At 37.2% G+C, this 21,519-nt stretch overlaps 2 protein-coding genes and 1 pseudogene across 3 annotated transcripts; all 3 read left to right on the top strand.

Annotated features, from left to right (window-relative positions):
* The first annotated feature begins 9 nt into the window (after positions 1-9).
* Positions 10-2,633, top strand: LOC149386442 (S-adenosyl-L-methionine-dependent methyltransferases superfamily protein). 2 transcript variants are annotated; one of them, XM_089625054.1, is made up of 4 exons: positions 10-151; positions 386-451; positions 636-1,302; positions 1,798-2,633. In XM_089625054.1, exons 3-4 carry the CDS (start codon positions 661-663, stop codon positions 2,284-2,286), a joined length of 1,131 nt encoding a protein of 376 aa, XP_089481180.1. In that variant the 5' UTR covers positions 10-151; positions 386-451; positions 636-660; the 3' UTR covers positions 2,287-2,633. The 2 variants fall into 2 exon arrangements, with proteins under 2 accessions (XP_089481180.1, XP_089481179.1); XM_089625053.1 differs by lacking the exon at positions 386-451 and having other exon boundaries at positions 13-151.
* A 3,791-nt stretch (positions 2,634-6,424) lies between these two features.
* Positions 6,425-11,714, top strand: LOC149386441 (protein REDUCED WALL ACETYLATION 3-like). Its single transcript, XM_089625432.1, has 17 exons — positions 6,425-6,749; positions 6,834-6,894; positions 7,458-7,549; positions 8,290-8,427; positions 8,515-8,571; positions 8,651-8,723; positions 9,019-9,177; positions 9,360-9,509; positions 9,632-9,887; positions 9,975-10,090; positions 10,170-10,256; positions 10,384-10,472; positions 10,568-10,630; positions 10,743-10,799; positions 10,935-11,031; positions 11,130-11,289; positions 11,385-11,714. Exons 2-16 carry the CDS (start codon positions 6,862-6,864, stop codon positions 11,283-11,285), a joined length of 1,623 nt encoding a protein of 540 aa, XP_089481558.1. The 5' UTR covers positions 6,425-6,749; positions 6,834-6,861; the 3' UTR covers positions 11,286-11,289; positions 11,385-11,714.
* Positions 11,715-12,471: 757 nt separating this feature from the next.
* Positions 12,472-13,925, top strand: LOC149386440 (purine permease 21 pseudogene; annotated as a pseudogene).
* The last annotated feature ends 7,594 nt before the right edge of the window (positions 13,926-21,519 follow it).

Here is a 21,519-nt window from a genome sequence, read left to right as displayed (position 1 = left end):
GGTAGAATTGTAAACCTCTGCCTTTTTTTAATTCGGAGGAACAAAACGCAAAACCTGAGCAGCTTTTGTTTGTTTGTCAGAAGTGAAAAAAAGAAGCTCAAGGCGGAGAGTCCAAACACTCTCCCGGGAAATATTTTCCCAGGAAAACACGGTCAGTTTCTCTAAAGCTCTTTGATTTTCCTCCTAAACATATCTCTGCGTATGATCGCTCTGTCTCTTCGAGAAACGACAGTTGTTTTGTTGCACCGATGTGCGGTTTTAGTTCACTGAGAGAATTTCATGAGAACTTTGGATTGTTGAATGTTGTACTCGAATTGAGATATCGTGAAATTGTTGATTAGCTTTTATGTACTCTGAAGTAGATCTGATCTTTGATTTATGATAGTTTGACGGTCATTTGTTTCGGATCCGAGTTCTAGTGATTCAGTGAGGTCTGAAGTATAAGAAAGACGTAAGATTTCAGACCTAGATCTGTTTGCTTGCTTGACCGTCTTTCTCCAAAAAAAATTTGTCGTTTATTAGAGATACATGTCGTTTTCTTAATACATTTCCGTTTACTGTCGTTTCTCTCGCCCGCTCAACTCTGCTCAGTGCTCACACATCATAACGATCATTCTCGTCTTCGTGCGTGTCAGATCGAATCTCGGCGGAGTAGAAGAAATGGGTATGACAATGGGACTGAACCTCCTGTTGCTGATAGCAATGGTGGCCACAAACATACTCTCTCTCTACCACCTCTCATCCACCGTCCAAAACAAAACCGCCACCACCACCACCACCGTCCCGAGCCACCACGAGGTTCCGGACCACTTGATCCACCAACTCTCGACGATCCGCGCCACCATAAACCACCTCACCCACCACCACCCCACCGCCGGAGCCACCGCCGGAAAAGCCCCGCCGGAGCTCCTCCTCCACTCGCAGCTCTCACCCATCGCCTCGGCCTGCCACAGCCACCCGGACCTCCTCCACCGCTACATGAACTACACCCCGTTCTCGGCGTGCCCGCCGGACTCGAGCCCCGTCGGAGAATCCCTCATCCTCCGCGGCTGCCACCCGCTCCCGCGCCGCCGCTGCTTCTCCAAAACTCCGGCGAAGCCCTCCTCCTCGTCCCTCCCACAGACCCCGTTCCCCGAGTCCCTCCCCGACTCGTACCTCCTATGGGACCACTACGAATGCAAGTCCTTCAAGTGCTTGAATTCTCAAAACCCCGACCTCGGGTTCGACCTCGCCGGCCGAGACGCCGCCGCGTTCTCCGTCTACAACTCCGAGCTCGACCTCCCCGTCCCCCAGCTCGTCCAGGTAAGCTTGTTATCCAGAAACTTGTTCAGAGAGGGTGTTGATACATGAAAATTATATACATGATTATGAAATAAATGGACTGATTTTGGTGGAAATTAATCCAATTGAGGGAAATATTTTTCGATTTGGAGTGGAGTGCTTTACTATTATTATAGTTGTAATTATACAGATCTAGGAAGGACAAAATTAGAACTCGCAAATAGTTTTCCTCTATAAATAGAAGGGAAACTCCACCATTTGCAACAACAAGAAAACAACAGCAGTCAGAGAAAAACAAGAGAGAGGATAAGAACAAGTCTCGATCTTGAATACATAAACATAGAGTTCCGATAAAACCCTTTTTCGAAAGAATCGGTTTCCTCCCTCTTGTCTACAAATATTATCATTTTTATCTCATATTATAAACTAAATTATTGACCCACTAAGAATAGAGGGCTAAGCGGTTACTATGTTTGCTCGCGATAATTGTGTTCTCTCGTGCGAATTGATTGACAGGTCGCCCGGGCCGCGAAGTCCACGCTCCGCCTCGCCGTCGACCTCGGCGGTGGCACCGGAGGGTTCGCCGCCCGGATGAAATCCCACGGAGTCACGGTGATCACGACCACCATGAACGTCTTCGCGCCATTCAGCGAGACCGCCGCACTCCGGGGTTTGGTCCCGATCCACGCCCCGCTTCAGCAGAGGCTTCCCGTCTCCGATGGGGTTTTGGATCTGGTGCGGTGCGGGCGCGCCGTCAACCGGTGGATCCCCGCCGCCGCGCTCGAGTTTCTTCTGTTCGACGCCGATCGGGTGCTCCGACCCGGCGGATACCTTTGGCTGGACCACTTCTTTGCGAAGTCGGCGGATCTCGAGAAGACCTACGCTCCGTTGGTCGGGAAGCTCGGCTACCGGAAGGTGAAGTGGGCCACCGCCGCCAAGGGCGGAGCCAAGAGCGGAAACGAGCTTTACTTGACGGCTCTGCTTCAGAAGCCGGTGCCAAAATGAGAGGTATAGTTTTCGTCTTTCTACTGTTTAATGCCGTGTACTGTAAGAAATCTGAGAAATGAGATCTGGTGTACAATTTGAACAAGTAGTGAATTCCAATTGGAATACATTGAGATAGCCTATTCACTACATAGTATACTTATCAAGTTCTTCTTTTACTAGTATCCACTTTCTTGACATCTAGTTTATTTGTTCTCTCATTGTACACGGCCAATACTTAAGAGTTGAGACCAGATCTCAGCTCAGCTTAGCCACGTGGATAGCAAGAAATTTCCACGCAAGGGTATATTATGTATGTATTAATTTTGATATACAAATCAATCAATGATCACGTGGTTCTTTTGCCATCTTTTTACACTTCTCTTTCTAGTATATTAGACGGATTTTGTCAATGACTCAATTTGTTGGTGCGAGATCCACGGAGTTTGTGGATCATTATTGGGTCATTATGTATTTTCCCGTAATTTACGGGTACAAAGTGTTGAAATAAGCACAATGCATTTTCTTTTCTTTTTTTTTCTTTCTATATTTCGTGTAATTATTTTTCCTACATTAGTCATACTTCCTAAAGGAAAACGGTAATGTTCACTTTCTACACGAATTCGTAGGATTTGGAATCACTCAATTTCGAATTTGTATGAGATAGATATGAATTTTTGAAGTTTTTATGAAGAAAAAAAAATGCATGAAATAAAGTAGAAGAGATAAAGTGACCGAATTTAAAAAACTAAGGTCATAAAAGTAATTTTAATTAGCTATCATTTATGTCACCTAAGTTGTTTGACTATTTTTATACAAATTTGTAAACATTGACTATTTCAAAAATATGAATATTTTTGTTAGCTATTAAACTACAATTTAAGAAATAAGATTCCCATAAATGTATCATTATAGTGTTTGGCTATGAAAGTTAATGTTTTAAATAAATGCATATGGGAATGTTATATTAACATGTTTGGTTTGACAAGATAATGTAATATCTAATAAAAAAAAATGCTCTTGTGATAATTTATATATGAAAAAATTAAGTTGTAATATGATAAAAATGTTCTTAATGATAATTTTATCTAATACAAAATATAATTTTTATTTGGTATATGTGTCATTATCTTCTATGATAATTTATAGTATTTATTAATAAAAAAAATTATTTTGACAAAAAAGATTTGTGGTGGTTATTTTTTTATTTATTTTTTTATCTTCTTACGCAATGAGTGCAAAACAGCGGTATAAAAAACTAAAAATTTGTACCATAAACAATATCACCACCTATAGACAATTAACTAAAGACCTATGGCTATGATACTAATATAAAAATTTATATTTTTAATTATGATATAAAACTTGATATAGAATAATTAATTAACAATATACTATATATATTAGTTATATAATTAGAACTGCTTATAACTACTTATATATTTTGACATGGGAATACTGTATAATATATCCTATATATAATATATGTACTTATAATATATATCCTATATAATATATATACGTATATATCTAAGTATACTATATAATATATAACGTATATATAATATCATATATTTGTACTAGTATAAATTATTGTCATATAATATATATAATGTAATATAAGTATATAACTGGTACGTTATTTATATAGTTAAATACATACATATATATATATATATATATATATATATATATATATATACAGTTTTGGTTTTTTTTTTTAAAGACTTGTTTAATATATAATAAAAGCAGATTCCCATGGAATGGTATTAACACCTTTTTGTGTTATTAAGATTATCTCATTTTAAGGTAATCTCATTACCTAGTTAATCACATTTTCGGGAATGTTTTTTAACATTACCCTCAATCAAACAAGGTTATCTTCAGATTTCCGAGAATGTGATTAACATTACCTCCAACCATACCCTTTGTGTTGCGATTGCCCTCAATTCATTAAAATGGCACGTGGACGCTCAAAGTAATTTTAATTATTTTCCCACATCCTCTCTCTCTCTCTCTCTCTCTCTCTCTCTCTCTCTATCTCTCTCTCTCTCTTTCTCAACAGAGGCCAAATTTATTCGCATCGGCATTCGACAAACAGTTTGTATGCATAAGTAATATTGGCGTCAAACACTCACTCGAACTTAAGGCATACTTTTACCAGAGTCCAAACTAAAAGCTACTTCACTTGAACAAAGAATTCAACGTCAATACTCTAGAATAGCTCAAAGTAATGTTACCCTTACCCATAGTAATACCAACATTTTCAAAGAGCCGAGCGGGAGGCCCTTCTCCGGTGTGAGCGAGAGCCCAATGGAGCGGACGAAACTTCATGACCTCAATAACAGTAATTTGGCTAAGCTTCGCGGCGTTGATTACAGCGATGAAGACCTCGCCGGTGTGGACCTTTAGGTCTACGACGAGGGAGACGAATTCGTCGCAACAGTCCACGACGCAGCCGAGGAAGTCGAAGCTCGGGCCGAGGTTGACGATGGTGGTCGGGGCAAATCTGCGGACGGAGCGGAGGTGAAGACGCGGTCGGGATCGGCGGTGGTGAAGACGAGGTTGGATTGTAAAAATGTCGTTTTATTAGTATAATAAAGGTTTAAATAACATATATAAATTAATTAACTTAAAAAAAACTTATTTAAAGTTATATATTTCAATTCACTTGTTAAAACCGATAAAATTGACAATTTATTCGATTATGAGAGTTCACGTGACATTCAACGGGTTAAAGATAACAATTGTGCTAAACTCTAATGTTAAGTATATTTGTCATCGAAAAATTATGGTATAAAAATGTATCAAATCGAAAAGTTAATATATTTATGCCATCAATAATCCATAATTTGATTATAACTTTTTCTCATATGGAGAACTTGAAAACGTAGTACTTCTTTTAGCTAAAGCAATAAGAAAAATAAAAATCATAATCTTGAAATATGTGTTGTATGAGAAGAGATTCAGCCAAATTCAATAAAGTATTTTTGCAAATTAGCAAACTTTAGTCCAATATTTTGGGCATCTCTCTCTCTCTCTCTCTCTCTCTCTCTCTCTCTCTATATATATATATATATATATATATATATATATCTTTGCAAATTGTGTTTAAAAAAAGAAAAAAAAAGCTAGATAACCTATAATTTTTTTAAAAAAAAGTAACTAAAATTTTATTTTATTAAAACGAAAGGTCATGTCCGCAGTAAATTAATTAATTAAATAATTAATTTAATTTATTCTTTAATTAATTAAATTTACTATTTACTTAATTAATTTACTGCATGTCTGGTGAATTATTTTTTTTAATAAAATAAAATTTTGACTATAATCTTAAAAAGAGCTAATGGAATGACTAGTTGTAACAAATTCTTGTATATCTATTTTTGAGGATTTGATTAATTCACATTTAAAAAGGTAAACTTTTTCCTTGTGATTTTCCATCTTAAACTTTTATATTGATTTCATAATTTTTGCCCTCATTTTCATATTGATTTCGAAGGTTTTTCTTTTAGTAATTTCAAAGTTTTTGCCTTTATCTTTCTAATCATTTAGAAGTTTTTTATCAATAATATTTCAGACGTTTTATCTACTTAAAAATTTGATTTTCCTAAAATGTTTAACAATAAACTTGATTTTCAATTATGGAGTAACATTAAATTTAAATTGGTTTAATAATTAGCAAAAGTTTTCCACTCAATAAATGTTTAAACATGTCTTATACAAACTTAGAAACAACTGTGATTTTTCATACCTTAGTTCTCTCTGTTTTTTTAAAGAATTCAGTACGATAACTTGTTTTGAAGTCATTTCCTTCTATATGCACACTTGTTCATTTGAAATTTTGAACTAAATCCAACAGTATCACCAATTGAATCTTGTTCGTTTGATATTGTAATAAACAATCAGTATCAAATCATATGATAATCTCGTAAACGGATTACCTATTAATCTCTCTCCACTACCAAGCATCAATGAGCAATTATAGTAATTATTGAGTTTTATAGGTAAGTAAACTCTCGAAATTATTCTTAATATATACCATCTGTTATGTTCTTTCCAAGAAATATAAATCCTAAAAAGCCTCTAAAAATAGACTTATCGATAAAAATTAAATAAGAAAGTACAAGCCTTTGAGTTTGACCCAAAAAAAAAAAAAAATCCCAGCCAGTCTCTTCCAAATTCCGATCTGAATTTTGTTAAACAAAAGAAAAGAAAAGGCCAACCAAAAAACCAAACTTAAACAGAAAGAAACACTAACAACAACAACTACCAGATATATAATCATCATATATCTTATTAAAAATTAAAATCAACCGCTCTCAGCAAATACACACAACACTGAGAAGGACATACCTTCCGACATTTTCTCTTTTCTTTAAGCAAACGCCTTCTTCTTCTTCTACTTGATCTCCTCCTAGGGTTTCGTATTCTTATTATCGCTCTTCGATGTCCTTTGGACTCGCTCTCTGATCCTTCTCAAGGTACTTTTTTTATTTTTTTTATTTCGCTCGTTCATTACTGGCGTGATTCACCTTGCTCAATTCGCGTCGGTTCTTCGTTCGCAGCTTCGACCGGGTACAGGAGCGATCGACAATGGTGGATTCAGGGCCAGTAACACCGGGACAGGTTCGAGATTTGTTTAATTTGTTTATATTTTTTATTTTTTGGGTTCGCGTCGGTGATTCTGATTTTTCTGGGAATGTGTGAGAGTTCGATTTGACGTGCTTAGATTTGAACTCGTTCGATTGATACGAAGATCTATTCTTTCCTGGGGTGTGGTATCGATATTGATATACCATTGAGCTCTTGATCTGGAATTGCTTGGCGATTAACAACTCGTTGTCATAGTGAAGTACTAAGTGTATTTTTTTGCTTTTATTTTTCTAATATGATCGTAATAGAGATTGGCTTTGCGTGATCTAGCAAACTTATGCCTGATTTAGTACCAGGCGTAAAATTTAGTGCATCTATATGGGCAATTCGTACACACGAAGCTATGATAATCGCATAGGCACGTTGTTCTTTATAATATGGCTAAGTGTTGTGGGAGCTCTGATCTAACTGGCAAAGCAGCCTTTTTTTTTTCTTCTACTCATTGTACTTGACTATTTGATATCTAAAGAGAAACATTAATACCATACTTTTAATTTTTGGTAACCTTGAGGTTTATTTATTTATTATGTTTATAGGTGTCATTTTTACTGGGTATCGTCCCTGTATTCGTGGCGTGGATATATTCAGAGTACTTGGAATATACGAAATCGTCGCCTCCCCACAAAGTGTAAGTTTCTTCTGTTGCGTGTTTCGCGTTATTCAATTTTGAATTTTAATGCGTTCAACATCTTATCTAGAGATATATTTTCTTGTTTATGATGCAAACCCTGTCACGTATTTTCTATAATTGTTGAACTAACGTCTGCTCTTTTCTTCTATTTCATGGAACTACACTGTGTCATTAATTCGCTAGATATTTGATATCCGGGGAATTAAACATTAGGGAAATGCATGTAGGTGGTAGGTATAGGAACACAGCTTTTATAGTTGACCGTGACATGTACACTCTAGGGAGATTAGGTCTACAGGTTTTTTTTTATTGATTTAGAAGGTGTTGACTAGCAGATTTTTCTTTTGGGTACCAGACGTTGGCTAGAGATTTTAATGTTAAGAGGTTTATCTGGTCCTTCACTCTTTTGGCACTCATGTTATCTATGGATCATAGTATTAAAATTCACTTTTTGGTAAAAAAAAAAATATATGTATTTTTTTTTGGTAAATTTCACTTTTGGGTACTAGACATTGGCTAGAAATTTAATGTTAGGAGGCTTTTCTGGTCCTTCAGTTTTTTAGCACTCATGTTATCTATGCAGCATAGTATTAAAATCCAATTTTTGGTAAAAAAAAAAAAAAAATTACATTCAAAATTTTCTCATTGAAACCATTATGAAACAGCATGAAGGAAAGAAAATACTGGTTCTAATCATGAATATTGGATACTGAATAATTAAGTTCACTATTCTGCAGCCATTCAGATGCTAATCTAGTTGATCTGGGAGGGGATGCTATCAAGGAAGATGATCGTGCTGTTTTGCTTGAAGGGGGTCTCACAAGATCAGCATCTTCAAAAGCTCATAATTCATCCATTAAAGCAAATATAATTCGGTAATTTACTGATTTTCTCTATCGATGTTGCAGTTCGTATTGTTATATTAGAGCCCTTTCGGAGTTTTTACTCTTTATAAGCTGCAGGTTCTTGACGTTGGAGGACTCTTTCTTGCTAGAGAATCGAGCAACACTCAGAGCAATGTAAGTTATTTATTGTGTGAACAATGGTCAAAACCTCGACCAGCAAACTTCTTACCGTCAAGATCCCTATTATGCGTAGGTCTGAATTTGGGGCACTCCTGTTTTATTTCTACATAAGTGACCGCACAAGTATATTGGGAGAATCTACAAAGGTGAGTTTTTTTTTTTTTTTTTTTCCATTTTATTCCTTGTACTGCTACTTAAGGTTTTTATGTATATTGTTTTCATTTTTTTTTTCTGGTAATGGTTATGTTGTTTAGATTTTTATGCACAATGTGTAAATGTGATTGAACTTAAACAGATAATATACGCTTGTATCTATTTGCGTTTAGATTTGAGGTCTCTCACTTTTCTTTAAGACCTCATTAGAAAGTTGGATTATTCAAGTTTACAAGATTAAAAAAAAAATGTCTTGCTGATTTTTAGCTATTTTTTTTCTTTTGGCAGAACTACAACCGCGATCTTTTCATTTTTCTCTACGTTCTTCTCATCATAGTTTCAGCAATGACTTCTTTGAAGAAACATGTGGATAGATCAGCGTTCTCAGGGAAATCTATACTATACCTAAATCGTCATCAGACTGAAGAATGGAAAGGGTGGATGCAGGCAAGTTTCACGAATTATGACCAATATTGTTAATTCTTCATATTCCGATTAGGCTATAGAGTGAAATTGTCTCAGAGCTTCTTTATTTACATGTGACCTTTTAGTTATTATTGGACCATTGGAACCATGAACAACGCTTGTTTCTTAACAGATTGAATTGTGACAATTGTTTCTTATTACAGGTCCTGTTTTTGATGTATCATTACTTTGCTGCGACGGAGATATACAATGCAATACGTGTCTTCATTGCTGCATATGTTTGGATGACTGGATTCGGAAACTTTTCCTACTACTATATTAGAAAGGATTTTAGTCTTGCTCGCTTTGCACAGGTAACTTTGTTTTTTTTTTTTTTGCATATTACCGGCCTGTCTTCTCTGTATTGGGTCTTAGTGGGAATGAAAGTAAAACCAGATAACTAATCTCTGTTCTTTCTTTGCATTCTACAATGCAGATGATGTGGCGACTTAACTTTTTCGTGATATTTTGCTGTATTATCCTTAACAATGACTATATGCTGTACTACATTTGCCCAATGCACACCTTGTTCACTCTGATGGTGTATGGAGCGCTTGGAATATTTCATAAGTATAACGAGATAAGATCGGTGATGATTGCGAAGCTTATTGCGTGCTTTTTCGTGGTTATCCTGATTTGGGAAGTCCCTGGGGTCTTTGAAGTTTTCTGGAGCCCATTCGCGTTCTTTTTGGGTCAGTAGTTCGTATTGATTTTTGGGTTCTCAGTTCTTGATGACAAAAATGCTAAACTCGGTAGTCCTTTTTTAATTCTTTTCACAGGGTATACGGATCCGGCGAAGCCAGATCTCCCTCGACTTCATGAATGGCATTTCAGATCTGGACTCGATCGCTATATATGGATAATTGGAATGATATATGCGTATTATCACCCTAATGTAAATCATTCAATATCCATGGAATTGTACTAGTTGGCTCTTGGATTATTTTTACCTAAAGAGCATTGTACTATTTCAGGTCGAGAAGTGGATGGAAAAGTTAGAAGAGGCTGATACCAAGAAGAAAAACACAATTAAAGCTGGCATTGTTGCCGTTTCTGTATTTGTAAGTAGTATTTTTAAGCAGATAAAATGAAATTATGGGCTTGTGTGCACTAACCTTTTGTATCATATTTTGTTTCCTCGTACTTGTTTTGCAAGTTGATCTTATGCAATATATGCTTTTTCTTCAGGTTGGTTATTTATGGTTCGAGTACATTTACAAGCTGGACAAAGTTTCATATAACAAACTCCATCCGTACACATCATGGATTCCAATAACGTGCGAGCTTCATGAATACTATTATTATGAGGCTATGTTTGGTTACTGTTTACTCATTTTTCAGTTACTGATCTGAACTTATTTTTATCTTCCAGTGTATACATAAGCTTGCGAAATGTCACTCAGCATTTCCGGAATTATTCCCTGACACTCTTTGCGTATGTTTATCTGCCCATATTCTATCCCCGAGCTTAAACTATTCTGCAGCAATTGTATTTTTTGACAACTTTTCTTTCATGTTAATTTTTTTATTCTGTGCTACCATACTAGGTGGCTTGGCAAAATTACCCTGGAGACCTATATTTCTCAGTTCCACATCTGGTTGAGGTATGCGCTACAGAGTTTATATATGATCATTACGTTTATGTAATGAAGCAATTATTAACTTTTTTTTTTTTTTTTTTTTTTCATTTCAGAAGTTCTTTTATTTATTTATTTATAATTAATCATTATGCCATACAGATCAAACGCTCCTAATGGACAGCCCAAGTGGCTTCTTTCTTTTATCCCGGAATATCCCATGCTCAACTTCATGCTCACAACCGCCATTTATGTTTTGGTCAGAAGAATATTTTTTTATTTTTCTCTATTCTATATGTAAAAGACAGCGATCAATACTGAGCCTGAATATGATTCTATGCTGCTGCGTATCTGCAGGTTTCGCATCGGCTTTTTGAGTTGACTAATACTCTTAAAACAGTTTTCGTTCCCACGAAAGACAACCAAAAGCTGCTCCATAATTTTATCGCTGGTGCTGCTATATCGTTCGCTATATATTTCCTCGCATGCATTCTTCTTTTGATCCCTCATTAATTGGGTAAGTCCAATTTCACAGCACTTTTACTATGACCACTTCACAGTTCCAATTTTAACACGACAAAAAAAAAATTTGAAATTCACATATAATAACAGCTACAGGCGCGACAATTTAAAAAGCCCAGTGAGAGTCGACTAGGTTTGTGTCTCGGATGTGCAAATATATACACACACAATAAACAAGGATGCGAAGAGCATTTTTTTTTAGGATGAACACATCCCGGTTTAGAAAGACTCGAGATCGGATGCTGGAAATTTTCCGGCAAAACGGGATTGACACAGGGGAAGGAAATTCTTTTGTAATATCAAGCATTGCTCAATTTCCACCTTATTTTTGTAGCTTTTTATTTTATTATTGGTTGACTTGTCAAACAACATTTTTTGGAATTGTTGGTTTCAATTATTAAAGATGTAGGTTCTGTGCCATTGAAAACTGATTATTAAGATTCAGAGATCACCTAAAATTATATTTTCCCTCGGTCTGGACTCACAAATTGAATCCCATTTCATCACTGGCTTTTTAAAGGGGTTTATATTATAGTCATCTCATATTCTCTGCCAAATTGCACTACCATTTTATTTTTAAATTGGTTATGTTTATAGGCTTTCACTTTGTTGATTATACCTTTTTTTTCAAATTGAATTGGAGTTGCGTATTTGGTGATCATTGACTGAGAGGTTTTGAATTCGGAGTCGGTACTAATCTAATCAAAAGGAGTTTAAGATCCATAAAATAGTTGCTCTCTTTCTAATATAAAAGATTCTTTTTTTTTTTTGTAGACGAATAAGAAGACAACATGAATTATTTGTGTCCCAAATCTCATCCAATCTTGCGATTTATATGTACGAGGACCACAAAATTCTGGGCTCCAAAGATCATTATTCCAAATTATCCCGTGTAGTTAGATTCGGAAGCGTAGACAAAATAATGACGCACAATATTCGCTTATTAGTGCTACACACTGCAGAGAAATAATAGCTTTTCTTTGTTTCATATTAGGTGATACACGAAACGTGCATGCGATTTGCATGAAAACCAACGCCAAAAAAAATTAAAAAACTGGACTTTCCTTGTGTCTCTTAACACGTTTTTAGTTAATTCTATTGAACTTGGAAATAATGGACACTTTCCTTCTCTCTCTTATTACGTTTTGTTAGTTCTTTTTTTTTAAAACTTGAAATAATGGACGAAGCACAGCCACTGAAACTCAAGATCGTAGGTAAGCAAGTATGTTTTCAAGTTTTGACTTTGAGAGCAAGCTTTGGAATCTTATAAAATACGTCAAGTCAATAATATTATACATTTTGACTCTTAACATGAGCTTTTTGGTGTATGATAATCTCTTCTTAATTATAAGCAGTTGAAGAGGCTGATAATGCCGCCCCTAAACTCGACCACTCGGCTGTCTCAAACCAAGCGGCCCGGGAGCGAAAATGGTGGCTCGGCCGAGTCTCGATCTACGCTATCTTCGTCCTCTGCGGCGAGTCAGCCGCGACGCTCCTCGGAAGGCTCTACTACAACAAAGGCGGTCAGAGCAAATGGATCGCGACTCTCGTCCAAGTCTGCGGATTCCCGATTTTCCTACCCTACTATTGCCTCGTCAATAGTAAGACCGCCACCAAAAAGCCGAAGAAATCCGGTCATCGAAGCACGGCCTCGCTGGCGGCGATCTACGCGTCTCTGGGGCTCCTGAACGGCCTCGTCTGTCTCTTCCACTCGATCGGACTCTCTCTCCTCCCCGTCTCGACTTACTCGCTCGTCTCCGCGACCCAGCTCTCCTTCAGCGCCTTGTTCTCCTTCCTCATCAACTCCCAAAGACTCACTCCTTGCATACTCAACTCTCTCGTCCTCTTGACCCTCTCTTCGATCCTCTTGCTCTTCCAACCCCACATCCTCGCCGGAGAAAACAACGGCCCTTCGTCCGAGTCCTCCTCCGAGTTCGTGGCCGGGTTCGTGTTCACGATCCTCGGCTCCGCCGGCTACGGATTGACTCTCTCGCTGACCCAGCTCGCGCTCCAGAGAGTGCTCATGAAGAGAGAGACCACCCTCTCGGCCATCGTGGACATGACCGTCTACGTGTCGCTGGCGTCCACGCTGGCGGCGCTGACGGGGCTGTTCTGCAGCGGAGAGTGGAGAGGCGTCGCGGCCGAGATGGAAGGGTTCGAGCTCGGAACGATGTCCTACGTCATGATGCTGACGTGGCAGACTGTGTCGTGGCAGGCGTTCAACGTCGGCGCGGTCGGGCTAATCCTCGAGGTCTCGTCGCTCTTCTCCAATGTCGTCAGCGTTCTGAGCTTGCCCGTGGTCCCGGTTCTCGGCGTTCTCTTCTTCCGCGACGCCATCGACGCCGTGAAGGTGATTTCCATGGTTTTGGCTCTCTGGGGCTTGATGTCGTATGTGTACCAGCATTACGTCGAGATGGTGAGTCATCGCGGTGATATTCAGGGCAAGAGAAATGACGTTGCCGAAAAAAATACCGTCTCATCAGAAGAAGAAAGTACCGACGCTTAAAGTGTGGAGAGAGAGTTTAATACAATTGAAAACCCCTATCGTGTTGTATCTTGAAAAAGTTGAAACTATAGCAGCTGAATTCCAATACTTAACTTCGCAATGTTGACTGAGTCAAGTCAAAGGAACCCAAAAAAAAAAAAAAAAATTCTCATGTCCATTGATTAACACTTCTCATGCATTACTGTAATTGATCGAAAAGTCCCTTCAAAATTCAAATGTCCACATATTCCGTGAGCTTGAAAAAAGATCCATGCAAATGATGATCATTTGGCTCTGAGTGGCAGTCACATTGATTGGTCTCTGAGTTACTTGTGCAACTTTTCATGCTATTGAAAAGATATATTACCATAAAGCTTGCTTGACATGTTTGTGAATCCCAATTATGTTATTTGAGTGAATTTACACGTTTGAGAGTGCACCGTAGGAAATTAATCAAAATAGAGTTTGAAATACTTATTGGAACTTTAATCGATTTAATTAAGATAACCGATATAATTACTGACACTTATCTAATAACTTAAAAGTAATTTACCAAAATATCAGTTACGAATATTCAATAACAAATAATTAATATTCAAATAATAGTCATTTAACATTAATAGAAACCTCGAGGAGTTTATCAATTAAATTTAATAATATTTTAGGACTTCAGAATAAATTTGTTGAAATTTAGAGAGAGAGAGAGTCGAATCTGAGAAATATTCTTCTTGTTATTGATATGAAATTGTATCACCTATTTATAGATATGGTGGATACATTAGACTAGACTAGATACATGATCAGTGTAATAAATGTGCGTAATAACTACTTCTAGGAAATAGAGAATAATAAATATACACAGAGAACAAGACATAGGAAATAGAATGAAAAATAAATGCAACACTCTTTCCAAAGTGAGAAGAGTTCCAAGGAACCGGCTGGTTCCAAGATGGTGAGGTCAGTTCGGAGTGTGATGAACTGAATGTGAGACGATCTGACGAACTGATGGTGAGACGAGCTGACGTGGTGACGGTGAGACGAGCTGACGAACTGATGGTGAGACGAGCTGACGAACTGAGACTAGCTGACGAACTGATTTTCTACACTCCCCCTCAAGCTTGATTTGGTATGATGAAGAAATCGAGCTTGGATTGCACAGTTCGAAGATGCTCGTCACTTGGATAGTCATTGATGAGACCATGTGGTTTGCTTCTCTCTTGCAGCTTGATTTTCTTCCACAGGACTACAACTGATTTTCCTCCAAGCATGCCTGTCTCTTTTGCAGGTCTTCGTTCCTAGAGTTGCGTCTTGGAGCTTATTTACTTCCAAGTATACCTGGTCTATGTTAACAGGCGTCCGGAACAGAAGTTGAGTCTTGGGGCTGGTTCATGTTGTTGTGTGGAGTGATGTTGGAGCTTGACTTGTCCGAGCCTTGACATAGCTAGTCAGGAAGAGGGGGCGAAGTGACGAGGACAAGGTGAAGCTTAGCTCGGACGAGGTTGCGAAGTGTCACGAGAAGGTCGAACTTCCGAGCTGGATTTCAACACTCCCCCTCAAGCTTGACTGTATATATTAAGGAGATCAAGCTTGCGACATAGCTCGGAGAATGTAGTTCGCGGAAGGGCTTTGGTGATGAAGTGAAGAGCTCATTTGGTGAGAGCCCGAATGTGTCGTTCACTTCTGATAGTTATTCTGTTCTCCCCCTGACTATCAGAAGTGGAGAAGAAAGATGATCTCTTGAGAGTGAAGACTTCTTAGTGGCGAGCTCGATGTAGTGGGGAATAATGTCCTGGCCGAAATGACACCAAGTGGATATGTCACCGAAGGGAAGAGGTCACCGGAGTAAGGCTCGGTTAAGAGCTGGTTTGGTGACGAGATGATTCGGTGACGAGAAGACTTGGTGATGAGTGCGAGGTGCGGAGAGCTCGGCTTGATGATGAGAGCTCGGGGTGATGAGAGCTCGCTGTGCAGAGCTCGAGATGGTGAGCTCGTTGTGGAGAGGTCGAGGTGGTGAGCTCGTTGTGGAGAGGTCGAGGCGGTGAGCTCGTTGTGGAGAGGTCGAGGTGGTGAGCTCGTTGTGATGAGGTCGCGGTGATGAGCTCATTGTGACGAGGTCGCGGTGGTGAGCTCATTGTGAGAAGCTCGCTCGTGAGGCAAACACGTTGATGAGAACTCAATGTCTGCAATGAACTCGACGAGGAGAGTTCTTTGCGATGAGCTCAATGATGTGTGCTCAGTGTATGTCATTTCCTACTTTGGATAGTCATTGATTCATTTCTCCCCCTGACTATCCAAAGTACATCAATTTAAGCTTTGTGAATTTCTTCGAGTGAGAGGTCACCTAGTGATAGCTCGCCGAGTGAGGGCTCGCTGAGTGAGAGGTCACCAATTGATATGTTCGGTGAGGATGTGACTCAGAGATGAGATGACTCGGTGCAAAACTGAGACGTGGTGATGATGAGACTCGGAATTCTTCACTTGACAAATAGGCTTCACACTGGATACTTTGTTTTGGTTCTCCCTCTGACTATCGGAAGTGGGGCGCTATATATATATGTGTGTATATATATATATATATATATATATATATATATATATATATATATATTACCTCGTAGTCACTTTTCCAAACAAGACTGAGGTCGAGGTCAAGGTCCAAGTCGAGGTTGAGGTCCAAGACTGAGTGGCGAAGTCGAGGTCGAACTTGGAACGAGAGGCAAAGTCGAGGTCGAGCTTGGGACGAGTGGCGAAGTCGAGGTCGAGCTTGGGAAGATAGGCGAAGTCAAGGTTGAACTTGGAACGAGTGGCGAAGTCGAGATGCTGATTTGCGGAGCTGCGACAGACGTCCATGAATGAGAGATCAGAGAAGACTCGGTCGCAGAGGTGGCGCTCGCTCTTGGATCTCTGGCGACGTTGCGGGGTGTCCGCTGTGGATGGCGCCAAGGTTGTGGAGTTGTCGGAGAACTAGGCTGCGCAAGAGTGGAGATGTCACCAAGTGGAGATTTCACCGAAGGGAAGAGGTCACCGGAGTAAGGCTCGGTTAAGAGCTGATTTGGCGACGAGAGGAATCGGTGATGAGGAGACTTGATGATGAGACTCTTGCGGATAGGAGGCCGTCTGGAAAAATTAGCCTTTGATGTTTCTGAATTTGGAAGATATGGAAGTGTGAAAGAGCTTTTGGCGTGATGCCGTGAAATAAGCTAAGAGTTATTTTCCAGAGTATAAACTATACGTGAGTAATGAAATGGATAGAGCTTTTGGTATTGGACCAGGAAATAAGCGCATACCATGTGGAAATGATAAAGAAAGATAGAGAGAATCGGAAATGAGAGAGAGTGTTCCAAGACTTTCTGAATATTCCTTATACCATGTTGAAAAGATAAAGAAAGAGAGAATCGGAGAAGAGAGAGAGTGTTCCAAGACTTTGAATATTTCCTTATTGTGTGAAATATGTATTTTGTGTTCCGCCCGACGACGATCGCCGTCGGGCGGAGTTGGCGGAAGCTTTGAGGTTGAACTGCTCTACTGCTCTGATACCATGTTGAAATTTAGAGAGAGAGAGAGTCGAATCTGAGAAATATTCTTCTTGTTATTGATATGAAATTGTATCACCTATTTATAGATATGGTGGATACATTAGACTAGACTAGATACATGATCAGTGTAATAAATGTGCGTAATAACTACTTCTAGGAAATAGAGGATAATAAATATACACAGAGAACAAGACATAAGAAATAGAATGAAAAATAAATACAACACTCTTTCCAAAGTGAGAAGAGTTCCAAGGAACCGGCTGGTTCTAAGATGGTGAGGTCAGTTCGGAGTGTGATGAACTGAATGTGAGACGATCCGACGAACTGATGGTGAGACGAGCTGACGAACTGATGGTGAGACGAGCTGACGTGGTGATGGTGAGACGAGCTGACGAACTGATGGTGAGACGAGCTGACGAACTGAGACTAGCTGACGAACTGATTTTCTACAAAATTAAAAAAAAAAATCAAGAACATAGTACTTGAATACTGTTATTGCTCATTTTTAGCTTCATTCCCGATTATTTACTTGCTAATATATATATTACCGACCTTTTTTCCTCTCTTTGGTCCCATTAGAAGGTTCTATCCTAAAAAGCTGTTAAGAAAACGAAAAAGGTGTATAATTTAGGTGCAGATCAGAAAAGGTTAAGATAATTGGAAGAACGGAAAAAAAGAATGTGCGTCCAGACTACAGATCCCATAGTAACTCTTTTATATATATTTCGTCATTAGATAATCATTCTTGTTATAAAACCTATCTACAAGACAACGACTCCCACTTATAATATTTGGTCATGCAATTATTATTAAAGTAAATATACAGTGCCATTTTAGACTATTGTGGCATCATCCACCGAAAATATTGATTTTATTGACTGGTATGTCAATGTTTCATATTAAAAAAAAGGAAAATGGTGGCAAAAATACTCAATGTTTAGATAAAACACTGTTTATATACTCATTCTTTTTTTTTTTGGGCAAAAATACTCAAAGTTTCAAATTTAGTTGCACGTAAATACTTTGCCGTTAAAATTTTTGTTTGAACTTAACGGTCCGAGTAGTAACGGATCCACTATAACGTAACATGTGGTATTTTTGTAAAAAAAAAAAAACTTTGAGTATATAAGTAGTATTTTGACCAAACATTGAGTATTATTACCACCATTTCCTCTACACAAAAAAAAATGCAAAATAAGTAAATAAATAAATATTTTGGAAAACTAATTAAAAAAAAAACAAAGAACATGGAATAATAGCCTGGTTATAATATAACAAAATAAAGTAAAATTAGACTAAATCTTAACCGATACTCAAGAGACACGTCGAGACTCTTTTGACTATTTATTTGAAGTTTTTATCGCTCTCTAAGAAGAGCTGGATATTTGGTAAAAGCCTCCCAAAATATACAATGAAGAACTGCCACTAAACTGTCAAATTCCGATAAACTAGAACCTTACTGTCAAAATCGATTAAATCAATTCTAAAATTTCAGATTTGATGAGTTAACCTCACTCAAATAATTGTCACGGATCAACTAATCAGTAAAAGTAGACACAATTTATCCTCAAACTTGGCATCATCCTCCGAAGAGTCCGAACGACTACAAAGTCATAATGAGAAAAACTTAGCTGCACACACGTGGCATGTTTTCATGGGCTAAGAGAGGCGTGGTTTAGCTAGTTACAAGAGTTTTCTCTACTCTTTGCTCCACTTCAATAATTTTGTCACACAAGTAAGGAAACATATAGAAAAGGACCACCGCAATGTGCTTTATCTCTTGTATTGTTTCACATTCCGTCATCGATTAGACCGGTTAACTATGTGAGACACCTCATAGACTCATATTTAAAGATAACGGGACAATAATCAATCAATATGACCCCTTTTCGAGCCAAAAAAAAAAAAAAAAAAAAAATCAATATGACCCAAATTTTTATACTGTCCCTCGATAATATTTCACACTATGCATCACAAATCTTAATATGTATTTTATAATTATATTTTTTCAACTTTGCTTTATTTATTTTATTTATTGAGTCATATGTTCTATAGTTAATTAAATATGTATAAATAACTTAATACAATCAGGCTTGAAAAAAAATCGAAGAAAAAAAAAATACTCCTTAAAAGATAAACAAACAACATACAAGCCTGAACACATGTGGGCCCGAATACGAACACTATGCGACTTGCACACGCTCAAACCCTTACGCGGCCTCAAGTGCATGTGTGAGCCGGAAGACAATAGCACTCGTGGGCCCGCGGCCTCAACATGGTAGTAACACATTCAAGGCGGGACCGGCCATTGCCCTTGGTAATTTAGGCCTACGCCTAAGGTCTCAAAATTTTAAAAAATAAGAAAAACTAAAAAAAGTCGCATTTCATAAAATTAAAGGCTCATAATTTGATCGAACACGTAAATATTAGCTCATTTCTTTATAAATGTAATTTTTTTTAAGAGACTTGATTCTTAAATTTTGCCTAAACCTCGGATTGTATTAGGCGGCCCTGACTCAAGGTAATGAAGAGTGCCATGTTGAGTGACCCACATGGATAACAAGTTTTTTCATCACACCATTCAACACATTAACATAGATCTTCAAAATGTTCAGTTTCTTGTAGGACTTCGTCCCTTAAATAAATATGATTTTGGGATGGAACAATATTGTCATCCCCACAAGATTGTCTTTAGGATAGAACAATATTGATTTTGGGATGGAACAATATTGTCATCCCCACAAGATTGTCTTTGGGATGGAACAATCCAACTTTTTAAATTTATTAGTAAACGACTCTGCATTTATTCCGTTTCATGTATGGTTTTTTGTATTTTACTGTTCATTATTATTTTATTTTCACATAGTTCCGAATCTCATTGACGAGAATTTATAGCCCACAAAATACAAGTTTAAATTAGAATTTATCCGAAATTTCGTGATTGTGTTGGTGTGAAGATTTTGACATCAATATTCACTACTAGTCATTTGGGGGACACAATATAATTTTCAAATTCCGCTATACAATCGGTATATATACCTGAGAGGCTGAGACTAATGTCTTGAAAAAATAATCAAGCCCTCAAAACTTTTTAAAGATTAATTAATAATTAGTTAATTTTTTATAATTCCAAATATGCCCTTGAAATTTAGTTGTTTATTCTGTATACGCTTAATAGAAGCAAGTTGTTATTTGTTTACATCACATGATATAAGTTTATACTGTATAAATTAAATTTATCATATTTTATAAAGTAAAATTTTATAAACTAAAAGTGCCATTTATAATCACACTGATATTAACCACCATTTATATATATACATGACGAATTTGCTTTGGCCCAGAACTTTACATGCTACTAATTATAATAACTATGATCCCAATTTGATTTTATTTTTCATGAGAAAGAGGGAGAAATGAAAGTATAAAGCTATTATTATCGTTATACAAATATTACTAAATTCATGTTACTTTATTCCAATCAATCATAATTAAAATTTGATGGTTCTATTATTAAATGAGTTTTAGAAAAACTGTAACATTCATCAAATCGATCCCAAAATACAAATTTTTGTGAAAACGTATTTTTTGAACGATTTTAAAATTTTGTAACATATCGGTCCCAAAATAAGAAAACGGTCGTGAAATGGTACTTTTATAGGAAAATAAATCTCTCATATGATTTTAATAATGGAACCGTCAAAATTTTGATTGATATGAGTAAAAAAAAATGACATGAGTTTAATTATACTTGCGTCAAGATCCTATTATAAATTTAAAATAGAATAATACAAGACACTAGTTGATAGTTTCTAATTTGAAAATCGTTAAATACTGATTAGTTTATTAAACAATTGGTTAAAAATTATTATTTCATATAAGTTAAGAGTAATTTAACAATATTATTATTCAGTGTTTATTATTTGTTCCGAGTTATGAATCTTATGAATATGATTGACCATTCAAGATTAAATGAAAAAAAAACGTGACAAGTTCTTGAAAAATAAAAAAGAGACATGAGGTCGTTGAAGCTTATGGAGCCCACCAATAAGTTGAACACATTGAATCCCAGTACGACTTATCATGTAAGCATTCATATCTGAGGATTGGACTGGAACATCAATCATATCTTCCCACCGCTAGAGCCTAGAGAAGCCAATTTAGACTGGAATTTCTACACCTAGTAAAAAAAAAACATTAAAGA

Source organism: Urtica dioica, chromosome 9, assembly GCF_054948205.1.
Source record: "Urtica dioica subsp. dioica isolate 48M chromosome 9, U.dioica_male_clone48M_v1_H2, whole genome shotgun sequence".
NCBI lineage: Eukaryota > Viridiplantae > Streptophyta > Magnoliopsida > Rosales > Urticaceae > Urtica > Urtica dioica.
This window is presented reverse-complemented; position numbering and strand designations above follow the sequence as displayed.

Excerpts from the sequence above, each read along its gene's own strand:
- LOC149386442 (XM_089625054.1), top strand. The coding sequence starts at position 661 with ATGGGTATGACAATGGGACTGAACCTCCTGTTGCTGATAGCAATGGTG. Across the intron at positions 1,303-1,797 it reads CCGTCCCCCAGCTCGTCCAG|GTCGCCCGGGCCGCGAAGTC; the intron begins GTAAGCTTGTTA and ends ATTGATTGACAG.
- LOC149386441 (XM_089625432.1), top strand. The coding sequence starts at position 6,862 with ATGGTGGATTCAGGGCCAGTAACACCGGGACAG. Across the intron at positions 8,428-8,514 it reads ATTAAAGCAAATATAATTCG|GTTCTTGACGTTGGAGGACT; the intron begins GTAATTTACTGA and ends TATAAGCTGCAG. Across the intron at positions 8,572-8,650 it reads CGAGCAACACTCAGAGCAAT|GTCTGAATTTGGGGCACTCC; the intron begins GTAAGTTATTTA and ends TATTATGCGTAG.